The 11468-nt window shown below is 42.6% G+C and overlaps 1 protein-coding gene across 9 annotated transcripts in view; it reads right to left on the bottom strand.

Moving 5' to 3' along the window:
* LOC147628563 (uncharacterized) overlaps window positions 1-11468 on the bottom strand; it is an 88859-nt gene that overhangs the window by 60808 nt on the left and 16583 nt on the right. The window contains exons 5-7 of one of the 9 annotated variants that reach the window (XM_086813756.1): window positions 9773-9853; window positions 9426-9558; window positions 8881-9325 (exon numbers count right to left, since the gene is read on the bottom strand). The exons of the other annotated variants lie outside the window; for them this stretch is intronic. Of the exons in view, the coding sequence (XP_086669882.1) occupies window positions 9445-9558; window positions 9773-9853 (195 nt within the window). The 3' untranslated portion in view covers window positions 8881-9325; window positions 9426-9444. Of the gene's footprint in view, window positions 1-8880; window positions 9326-9425; window positions 9559-9772; window positions 9854-11468 lie in introns of those variants that run through there. 9 annotated transcript variants of the gene reach the window in all.

Raw genomic sequence — 11468 nt, 5'->3', positions numbered from 1 at the left:
GAATGTTTTGCAAAGAGTGGTGAATGCTTATGGGGGATATCACAATAGCTTCACTGCGAGGCGCTAAGGGCGAAACCCATTATTTGGAAGTCTCAGGAGAGATATCGAAGCTGGGAAACAAAATGCACCAAAAAAAAACACTCGGCGCTTGCAAGATTTATTGTCTTCACAGTGAAACGCGTTTCGATAGGGGTGAAACCCTGAAACTCCTGAAATGTTTCAAGGTTTCATGAAACACCATATTGAAACCTTGGTTGAATTAGGTGTTTTTTAATGCAAATTTTCCCTACAAATTCAAATTTAGACGTTTCAGTTCGGAGTTTTAGTTGGCACTTGTCTAGGGGTGAAACGTTTCGGGGTGAAACTTCACTTTACGAGGTGAATTGTTTCGTTGTGATGCTACGAGTCACATGAATCAAATCTCTTGCAAGTATCCCTCCGAAAATCCGAACAATTAGTGAAATTAGCGAGGGTCTCTTCTCCTTGCTTTCTCACGGATGCACAAATGGACACTCAATCCAACCATGGCTTCTTCACAGCATACATCTGTGCACTTTAAACTCATACATCCTGAACTCATGAGCGGAGAAGTTGTGTTCTTCGTGATTAGAAGGTAGAAACTTCCAAAATGAGTTGTTCCCTGGAGGAGAATAATATCTTTTATCTTGTCTCCTGCAAGCACTATCATATTTGTTCAGGGAACACTGACATGTAGAGGTACAGTAACGTAACAGGTACCGAAGAGAAGATGCCAAGGCTATGGAGAGAGAAGGAAACAAAAAGTGTGGGAATTCACAATTTTGAAGACTTTACCTTTTTGATGTAAAAACCCGCGAAAGTGCAATGTAAATATTATCTAGCCTATCTATGGGCATAAAGTTCCAATTTGTAAACTCATAGCCCATATATATATATATATATATATATATATATATATATATATATATATATATATATATATATATATGCTATTAGCCAATTTCTTAGAATTGTCCGCCTAAGTGTGAACAACCGATGCTAAATTTCCCTAGGTATAAACGGGAACCTTTCTAAGAAATGAGGTGTTTGCCCTAAATTTTGGTCAAGGAAGCGGCAAAGGTAAATTTTACTGCATTGAGTAGCCCTACCGATGGCTCTAAACAGCTTATGGTAAAAGAAAAATTGTCCAGATTTGCTCTTTGTTTACCCGATCGACAGAGTTTTTGAGCTTTTTAAGCCTCGATTTGAGTTTAGAGTTGTGCAGGGACAATCCCTATAGCTTGGGGATCAATATGAGCAAGTTTGAAAATTCTAAAAATTGTGTCGGATCGGGTGAGATTCAAAGCAGCCAGAGAGTCAAAATTTAACTTTTGACTTGACAGATGTAATGTCCATGTCCAGACCCTAAGCTACATGCACAATAAATCTTGGGTCATTTGGAGTTGTCGATGGGTGTGCAAACATTTGATAACTTTCTGCAATTCCTAAGTCTCTTGCATAAAAAATCCAAAAAAGCAAACAAAAACAGTAAAAAAGCTGAAAATTTAAAAATACAAACAAAGTCATCACAAAAAAGCAAAAAAGGACCTTGTGCCTTACAACCTCCTGCATTGAAAAGCCATATCCAAAAGGGAATAAGGAACACTGAAAAATCTTTTAGCTGCATAAAAACAGAAAGTCAAAGAACTGAGTTGTTTGAAAACAGCACACAGTTGCACATTGACACCTAAGATCAGGAAGATCATCACAGAAGAAATGACTTCTAACTCAGGAAGCACAACAACTGCCTCGGTAAGTGAAGAATCCTACGACATGGGTGACTTTCAAAATCTAGGAGGGCAAACAAACCCACCTGAGCCACCTCAGGATGGACAAAATGCGGGGCTAGCATTTGGTATATGGCTTGTGTATGTCGATGACAATATACATGGAGCTAAGTTATACATTGACCCCCTAAATATAATAGCTGTGAAATTGGAGGATATCTTGTCTCCACTTGAGAATGAAGTATGGGTCAACTACAAGTTTGGAGTAATACATCCGACAATACCAGAGGGAGAAGCACAGACGGAGCCATTAGATGGAAATCCAGAAATCATACCAGGGCGGCCAGCAAGAAGTGACAACTTTATTCTCACTGCACAGCAAGAACCATCAACAAAACCGATGCCAACATCAAGTGCAGGTAATCCGGAGGAGGTAAACTCTAAACAAAAGGATGTGCTGCTATATGACATGAATGTATCTCATATTATTTTGATAGTCATTATGTAGCACTGTATCAGAATAGAGCAGGACTAGTGTACAACACTATGCTCTATCAAGGAAGGGTTTACCCACGAGCTAGTATTGCATGTATGGGGAAAGAGCGGTTCTAATTTAACGATTAGAGCAATTCTTATCACCATGTTCAGGAAGAAAACTTAGGAGAATATAAATGGCAGGGGCAACCAATCTTTTATAGGGGAGTGCACCCACCGTTACCTTTTCAAAGGCCTGCTCCTACATTTGATACTGCTAGACCAGGTGAACCAAATTATAATGCACCTACGGTACATGGAACCTTTACATGATCCATTTGTAGATTTACATCTAGACCCTGGACTTAGGGGTAAAATTCCAACGGGAGGTATGGGATCCATGGGAGTTCCTATTCACTCTTTTGGAGGAGCAGGAATTTCACATGTGGGTGACAGTGGAGCATACATGGCTAGTGGAGGGCCAATGTTATATTCAGATCCAAAGGTGGGTTTTAGACCTGACCGAACCAGGGGCAAAAAAGATGACTCTTGGGGAAAAAAAAAGTAAGGCCCACAAGCCTACAAAAATTTTGCAAGAGGTTCAATGGAACGAGGGATCCATATGACCATGTAGCCCAATATAGACAACTTCTTTTTGCAGAAGGGGTTACAGACGTGCACACTATGGTGCAGGGATATGGAAGGTAGAGCTTTATCGTGGTTCCAAAAATTAAAGCCCTCAACACTTTATGACTTTGAGACCTTGGTCAAGTGATTCATTGAGGCCTATTCCAAAATTGGAATCAAACACAACATGGTGACTCAGATTTTGAGTTTCAGACAAAAAGACAATGAGTCGGTTAGAGAGTGTGTAGACAGACTATGCCAATACATAGTAAGATGCCCAACATCTAAAACTCCAAGACAAGAATGGATGATATCCTATTTTCTTGAGGGCTAGAGAGGTAGGTAGCTCTACATACATCTCTTTGCAAAGAATCATGTAGATTTTGATGAGTGCTGCTTCGATGCAAAGAAGTTTGATGACAACTGTGATTTGCTGCATAGCAAATCCGGTCGCGGAACATCTGAAGCAGGAGATACGAGCATAAATGCCGATCCCCAAACAATTGCTGATATCATCTTAAGGAATCTGAGATAGGAAATGAGGCCTAATCAAGCCTGTAGGCAAAACCATCCTACAGCTCCCCTTAGGATGTATAATTGCAGAATATACGGAGGGGATCACCCAACAGAAAAGTGCAGACTAACCAACCCATTGAAATGGTGTGACTACTGTAAAAAGATGACAAATCACGATTCTAGTGAGTGTTATTATAGACCAGAGTACGTAAGAGGAGGAAATAACACTCAATTGCAAGGTCAAAACATTGCAACATACCAAAACAACACCGGGACGGATGAGAGAGCAAGACCGGTATTAGGGACACAAACTACACCACCTGGAACTACGACATTTAGATTTGTGGATGTGGAGGATCAAGGGCCATCATTGGAATTGGTACCAGTGCCTACTATGAGGAGGAGACTTCTCAGCCACAATCTTATGCCAATCCACCCAGTGATCAAGGTTTAGCGGGTTCGGGCCACATGGTGAGCATGGACTCACAAATGCTTATGTTGATAGTAGCCAATGGCGCTTTCAGAAAATCTGGGGAATATAACAACATGAGACCTCAACAAAACCAAAACTACACAGCATGGCCGTGTTTTAAATGCCACAGTGATCATTGGATAAGAGATTGTCCAATAGATCAGGAAGAAAAGGCACAAGCTAGAGAAAGCTGGCCAAGAGTAGCAAGATATTGTGTTGGATGCGGAGTCGATCACCTTTCTAAGAACTGCCCAGTAAAACATGCGGAAAAACCAGTTACATCGACGTCTTTAGGATTTGTTGGAGGGATTTTATCTCCTTCATCTTCTAAAAATGAGAGTGAACCAGTATCTGTGTTAGTAATTGACAGAGTACTAGCTCAACGAGCTGAGAAGACGGCTGAAAAGCCGTTGATAGAGTCTAAGGAAGAGCCTCTACTTCAAGAATTATCGTTGAAAGAACAACAGGAAAATAAGTTGAAATAGGACGGGGGTAAAGCCAAGAAAACAAAACTAAAAAATTTCAGTGGCACTGACACTTAGGGTCATCGGAATCCATTATCTTAGAAACACCAGAAGGAGGACGTAGAGAGTATATCATTAAACCTGCTTGAGCATACCCTAGTTTAAGAGCATGATGACCTTCACCAGCTTGAGCATACCCTAAGATCATCACATTCCATGGGACAACATTTTGATTTGGGGAATCATCAAACACTGTCTGTGTTTCCATGGATGCGGGCTGGAGGTTCCCATCTTTGCTATTGAGGGATGTTGACATGCTACTAAGTCTATCAAGCTCATGTTTTTTATCTCCCAAACTATTTGTCAACAAAGGTGAAGGACCACGGGTCCACGAGTGTTTGAAAATAGGGGAGCATTATTGCTGTGAGCCAAGTTAGCCAATAGTGAGGCTTGAAACTGAGTAACAGATGGAGGGGTACCATTGGCTATCATAGAATTGGCATCCATACCTGAAGCTAGATCTTGAGATAGGGGTTGACCATAAAGAGAAGCAATTTTGTGAGATAAGGGGTGGGTCTGACTCGAAAAGGCTATGCTAGAGAACATGGGAGGTGATTCCTTCCAATGGTGATAGTGGAGGGGATAGAGAAGACATGCCCTACGAGAGTAGATGTAGGAGACATAATCTGATCAATATTTCTTGTAAGGCTGGCAAGGGCTAGCTGATTCCTAAGATTTACATGAGTTTGACTTGTTTTAAGGCTTGAACTATCAAAGGCCATGGCTACCTTCAGGGCCATCAACAAGACGTTGGGTGTGTAACTATGGATACGATCATGACTATTGTTGAACTTGAGATAGTTGGATATATCATCTATAGATGAGCCATTGAAACTTTCCGAATTTCTACCATTTGGCTATGAATAGTAATCGGGCAAAATCCATCATAAATCTCACCATGCGGAATACCATGGATGTTTACAGGGCTAAAGTCATCAAAAAACACATCCCCACCATAGCCATCGACTGATACCTCCCCAACTGAGCATGAATGTTTTGCAAAGAATGGTGAATGCTTATGGGGGACCTCACAATAGCTTCACTGCGAGATGCTAAGGGCAAACCCATAGTCTCAGGAGAGAAATAGCGAAGCTGGGAAACAAAATGCACCACCAAAAAAAAAAAAAAAAAACTCGGCGCTTGCAAGATTTATTGTCTTCACAGTGAAACGCGTTTCGATAGGGGTGAAACCCTGAAACTCTTGAAATGTTTCAAGGTTTCATGAAACACCATATTGAAACCTTGGTTGAATTAGGTGTTTTTTTAATGAAAATTTTCCCTACAAATTCAAATTTAGACGTTTCAGTCCGGCGTTTCAGTTGGTACTTGTCTAGGGGTCGTTTCGGGGTCAAACTTCACTTTTCGCGGTGAAACGTTTCATTGTGATGCTACGAGTCACATGAATCAAATCTCTTGCAAGTATCCCTCCGAAAATCCGAACAATTAGTGAAATTAGCGAGGGTCTCTTCTCCTTACTTTCTCACGGATGCACAAATGGACACTCAATCCAATCATGGCTTCTTCACAGCATACATCTGTGCACTTTAAACAACTCGTACATCCTGAACTCATCACAGCGGAGAAGTTGTGTTCTTCGTGCTTAGAAGGTAGAAACCTCCAAAATGAGTTGTCCCCTGGAGGAGAATTGCAATTCAATGCTAGCATGGAAGCTTGGAGATCATCTACATACTGGCCCTGATCATCACTGCCTATGAAAACTTTCAATCTACCCAAATGGACGCCCTTGATAGGTGCTATGGGAGCTTGAACATTGCTCCCATAGTCTCTCTCAATGCCCATATAGTATTTGAATGTGGTTACCCTTCCATTGTCCCCATATAGTATTTGAATGTGGTTACCCTTCCATTGTCCCCATGCCTCTACATATATATTCATTAGTATCTTTTCTCTTGTCTCCTGCAGGCACTATCATATTTGTTCAGGGAACACTGACATGTACAGGTACAGTAAGGTAACAGGTACCGAAGAGAAGATGCCAGAGCTATGGGGAGAGGAGGAAGCAAAAAGTGCGGGAATTCACAATGTTGAAGACTTTACCTTTTTGATGTAAAAACCCGCCAAAGTGCAATGTAAATATTATCTAGCCGATCTATGGGCATAAAGTTCCAATTTGTAAACATACTGGGTTCAATGTGTGCATGCAAGTGTGATCATTGAAGTATTTACATTCTTGTGTGTTTGATTAAAGCATTGAATAGCTTAATTAGTGATTATGTAGCTTGCATCAATGGTTTCTTTGCCTTGATTACTTGAGTGGATTAGCACTAGGAAATGATGATTGCTAATGGTTGCTAGTTAATCTAGGAGTTGCTTAATCAAGCTTGCTAGTCTAGGTGTCTATGCATGGATGCTTATTGATTAGTAGAAGGTTCTATTTCAATGGTTTCTTTGATTAAATGCTAGTGTATTTTAGGAGTGTGTGATTAGCATTCTCTTGCTTATCCACTCGATTAGGGCATGTTTGATTGATTAAGAATAGCAATAAGTCGGGCCCAAGCGCTTTGCTAGAGATTCCCTTGCTTCGACATTGCAAGGTTTCCTCTGTGAGCTAGGCGGGTTAAGCTTTCCATCGACATCTTCTTAGGAAGGTTTTTGGATAGAGCCACTTTGCTATTGCAGCCCCAACAATGGCGCCGCTGCCAAGGAGCAGTATCCTATGCTAGTGAGTCTTAAGCTTGCTATTGGGTCATTAGAAAGCTCCATTGGTTGCAAAACCTTTGGACTAGGAAGTGGGTTTGGTGTGAGATGCAAAGGTCACGGTTTAGGCAGTTTTTAGAGTATTTTGTGGTTTTAATCATTGCAAAATTGGAGTTGTGAGTACTCTAAAACTCACAAATACCCTCCTTGTGAAGTTGAGAGTCTCCCACAAGTAGATTAGAGAGGATAAGCTTGAGTAATTTTGTTGATTTTTGCTAATTTAGAAATATTTACATTTTCATAGGTTTTGCTCTTAATTTCATCATAAATTGCTTTTTAATTTAGGACAAACACATAAAAATCATAAAAGCAAGGGCAAGAGACGGTCAAGGAAGCGGTAAAGGTGAATTTTACTGCATTGAGGACATTGTCGGCTTTGCCGAGGCCTACCGATGGCTCTAAATGGCTTATGGTAAAAGAAAAACTGGAAAAAACTGTCCAGATCTGCTCTTTGTTTACCCGATCGACAGAGTTTTTGCAAGTTTGAAAATTCTGAAAATTGTGTCGATCAGAGCAGCCAGAGAGTCAAAATTAACTTTTGACTTGACAGATGTAATGCCCAGATCCTAAGCTACATGCACAACAAATCTTGGGTCATTTAGAATCGTCAATGGGTGTGCAAACATTGGACAACTTTCTGCAATTCCTAAGTCTTGCATAAAAAATCCAAAAAAGCAAACAAAACAGTAGTCAAGCTGAAAATTTAAAAATACAAACAAAGTCATCACAAAAAGGCAAAAAAGGACCTTGTGCCTTGCAACCTCCTGCATTGAAAAGCCATATCCAAAAGGGAATAAGGAACACTGAAAATATCTTTTAGCTGCATAAAACAGAAAGTCAAAGAACTAAGTTGTTTGAAAACAGCGCACACTTGCACATTGACCTTATGCACCTAAGATCACAGGAAGATCTATAGCTTTAGGGTCTAGCATCATCTCAAGGGTTTCTACCCAAGGGAGCAGCAATCAGGCCCCACACACTTTAGGTCCAATCACAGAAGAAACGACTTCTAACTCAGAAAGCACAACTGCGTCGGTAAGTGAAGAATCCTACGACATGGGTGACTTTCCATGTAGTGCAAAATCGGAGCTCTCGAGAATGAAAACATGCTGCACAAGCCTTATTACATGATCAAATCCAGTGCAAATCACATCAATGGATGCATGAACATGTCCCCTACACAGCCATGAGGCCAAAACTTCAAAATCTGTTGATGTGCATCAAAGCGCCCTTTGATGCAATCTCCTTCAATTTCACATTTTCTCACATCACTGCATCAACCACACTCTTGGAAGCACTGTCGTGTGATTCTAGCCAAATTGGAGCCCTAAACATCACCCAAATCATGTTTTATGTCACCTGCCCTTGCATACACAACACCTACAACATATCTACATACAAAATGTATCATCAAATCTGAAAAAAACCTACTTTGCATCAAATTGCGCTTTGATGCACCCTTCTTCATTTCAGCATCTGAAGTACATGTATGCATAGCCCTCATGTCCAGGAACCCAGCTATATAGTCTTTATCTCATTCGGTCATATGCATAGCACATACGTCCCAAAAAAGGCATGAAATCACACTGTGGAAATACAATTTTGGCTGAATCTTGAAGAACGACATCAACGGAACGGTGACAGGACGGCGAAAGACCATTTTTATGACTTAATTAATGCTCATAATGATAGGAAGTATGTCAGAGGATTCACCAAAGAAGAAGAAAAGCCAGCGCAAAGCAAAGGCGACTCAAGAGATAGTACCCTATCAACCGATGAATTTTCTTCCTACAGACGACTCCTCCATCATCAATACAGAAATGCTTGACACACATAAAATACCTGTGTGTTCAAGGGCAGTTTCAACAATCCGCAAGGCAAGAAGGTCGGCCTGGTAATGCTACCAGATACATTTTTTGATGTCCACCGATGCAAAGAATGCAAGGATATGTTCCACCGTGTTGGACTCAAGGGTTATTACGATCTGCCGCCTTGGGGCATAGATATCCAGAGAAGCTACGAACTTATCACGTCCATCAATGAGGATGGAGCGGCAGAGATTACGCATCTCTTGGAGGAATAGAGGCAATCTACATTTCTGTGGGTGCCAGGGCAAACAAATACGTTCAAAGATCTGGTGCTTGAGGAAGTCTCAGTACCTCTCAGGCTGTACACTCAGCACTTCAGCCTCACAAAGCCTCCAAGATACACACAACCGAATACTCGGATAGCCCACTTCTTTTGAAGGCCTACACAAGCAAAATCACACGACCAGGAAATTTTGCAAGGCAGATCTTGAATGATATGGTGGGGCATGCTAAGACAAAGAATGCACAAGAGACACCTTACCTTGGAGCGGGCATGATGCTCACAAGGATCGCCCTCCGCGAGTTGGGTATGATTGATGATCTACCGCCACCTCTGGCTCAGAGAGTGGCAATTGGCAGAGCTTGGTCGCCTCAAGGGTCTGCTTGAACTGCGCCTACAAAGCGCATAAGCCGCAGAAAGCAGATTATTTTTGAAGAAGAGTCTGATGATGAAGAGGGGACAAGCAAACTCAGTGAGCAAGGAAAAGCCACGGGAGACAAATCAAGAGAGAATCCTGAAGAAGAAGATTGCCCACCGATTTCTAAAGCCCGACAGAAGTTTGAAGCAGACAGGTCAGGTAGTAAGAAGGAAAGGAAAAGAAGAGATACCGAGGAAGGCATTCTGGAACAAACAACTGCACTTCCTGAGCGCCTTTCTAAAAATGCTGAAGATTTAAAGACAACGAAAGCCTGCAAGGAACGGATGCAAGAATTGGGTGAACAAGTACATCATGAGAATCTCCTGCAAAAGAAGGCTAAGGAACTGCTGCATGAGGCTTTAAAGACACATCCGGGATTGAACAAAAAGACGGACAAGCGTAAGGTTCGTGAGGAGGATCCAACGCTTGCAGAAATGAGCAAAAGATTAAAGACAATCATAGGAGGAGAGCAGGAAAATCTTGATGACCAACAAGCGAGAAAGGAGCGGAAAATAGAGCAAGAGCAAGAGCCTCCATTGCCTCCATCCTCCAAGGCCCCCATGACCTCCTCCTTCTCCACCACCCACCAATGTTCCTGCTCCTACTGAAACTGAGAAGGGACAAGAAGAGGAACAAATATTGGTGCCATCACCTCCTCTGCCTCAACTAACACCTTCTGAAGAAGCCTTCAACATTCCAATTTTTGAAATTGAAGTGTTAGGAAATAATGGGGCAGAGCTGGTAATGGTTAAAGTTGCAAGAAACGGAATGACTGCGGATCCAAAAGGACAGTCAAAGGCTGAAGAAGTTGTTGTAATAGCCACATAAGCAGAAGCAGAAAAGGTGATTACTTTTCACAGAATTACCAAGCCCTCAACAACTGTTGGGGTAAAGGCATTATGCCCACCCTTATAGTGTGTACAAGCCCATAAGTTATAGTACATAGTACACTTAGTACTTTTAATGTACTAAGTGCACTATGTGTACTAGTGCAATATACATGTGTGATAGGGGAGTCACACAGTTGACTTATCCCCACAACTCTCTCTCTCTCTCTTCCTTCTCTCTGTGTGTTTGTCTCTCACATGAAACCCTAACCCTAATTCTACTCATCAACTGGTATCAGAGCTTCGGCTACAGGAGATCCCTGTGGTAGAGTGATGGCTATGGCTGATGAACGCTGCTGAGATGAGATGCACAGGAGGGCGCAGCATAGCAGTAAAAGAGATCGATGCAGCTAGTCAAAGGCGAGGTTAGCAGGTCGACTAGGTGTTGACGGGCAGAGCTGCATCGCTTTATCTACAGCAGCGCAGTAGCAACGTGGTGAGGCAGGCGAGCGAGGAGGAAAAGCAGCGGCGCTTCACCGGCGCGCACAGCTGGAGGAGTCGGGCGCCGTGCTGTAGTTTCGCGCGCAGCTGAGGAGTCGGGCGCCGTGCTGTAGTTTCGCGCGCAGCTGAGGAGTCGGGCGCCGTGCGTCGCCGACTCGATAACACACACAGCCCCTTCGGACCCGACGCCTTCTGCGCCCGTGGAGTTCCTGTCGCCCGCGAGGAGAGCTACGTGTCCCAACTCTCTCTCACCGAAGCTGGCGGCTATAGAGGCTCGCTCGTAGGCGTGGTGGTGGTCCGCGTGAGTAGGCGAGGTGAAGAAAGACAACACCAGCAACACATTGCCCAGCAGGAGTCACAGGAACCTGCACGAATACAAGCACGCAGAGCAGAGGCATGAACGGAGGACAGCTGCAGACAGCTTAGCTTCCTAATTCTCCTGCGACTTTCAAAAGCCAAGCAATTTTTCAGACTGCAGCAGCATCAACACGACCCCCCTCTTTTCTGCAACAGAAATCAGCTGATTTCAGAAACTTGTACGAGGTATTTTGCTTCAAT

This window comes from Cibotium barometz, chromosome 19 (genome assembly GCF_041138505.1).
Source record: "Cibotium barometz isolate CiBa-2024 chromosome 19, ASM4113850v1, whole genome shotgun sequence".
NCBI classification, from domain to species: domain Eukaryota; kingdom Viridiplantae; phylum Streptophyta; class Polypodiopsida; order Cyatheales; family Cibotiaceae; genus Cibotium; species Cibotium barometz.
The sequence above is the reverse complement of the archived record's forward strand: the minus strand, read 5'-3'. Positions and strand labels throughout refer to the sequence as shown.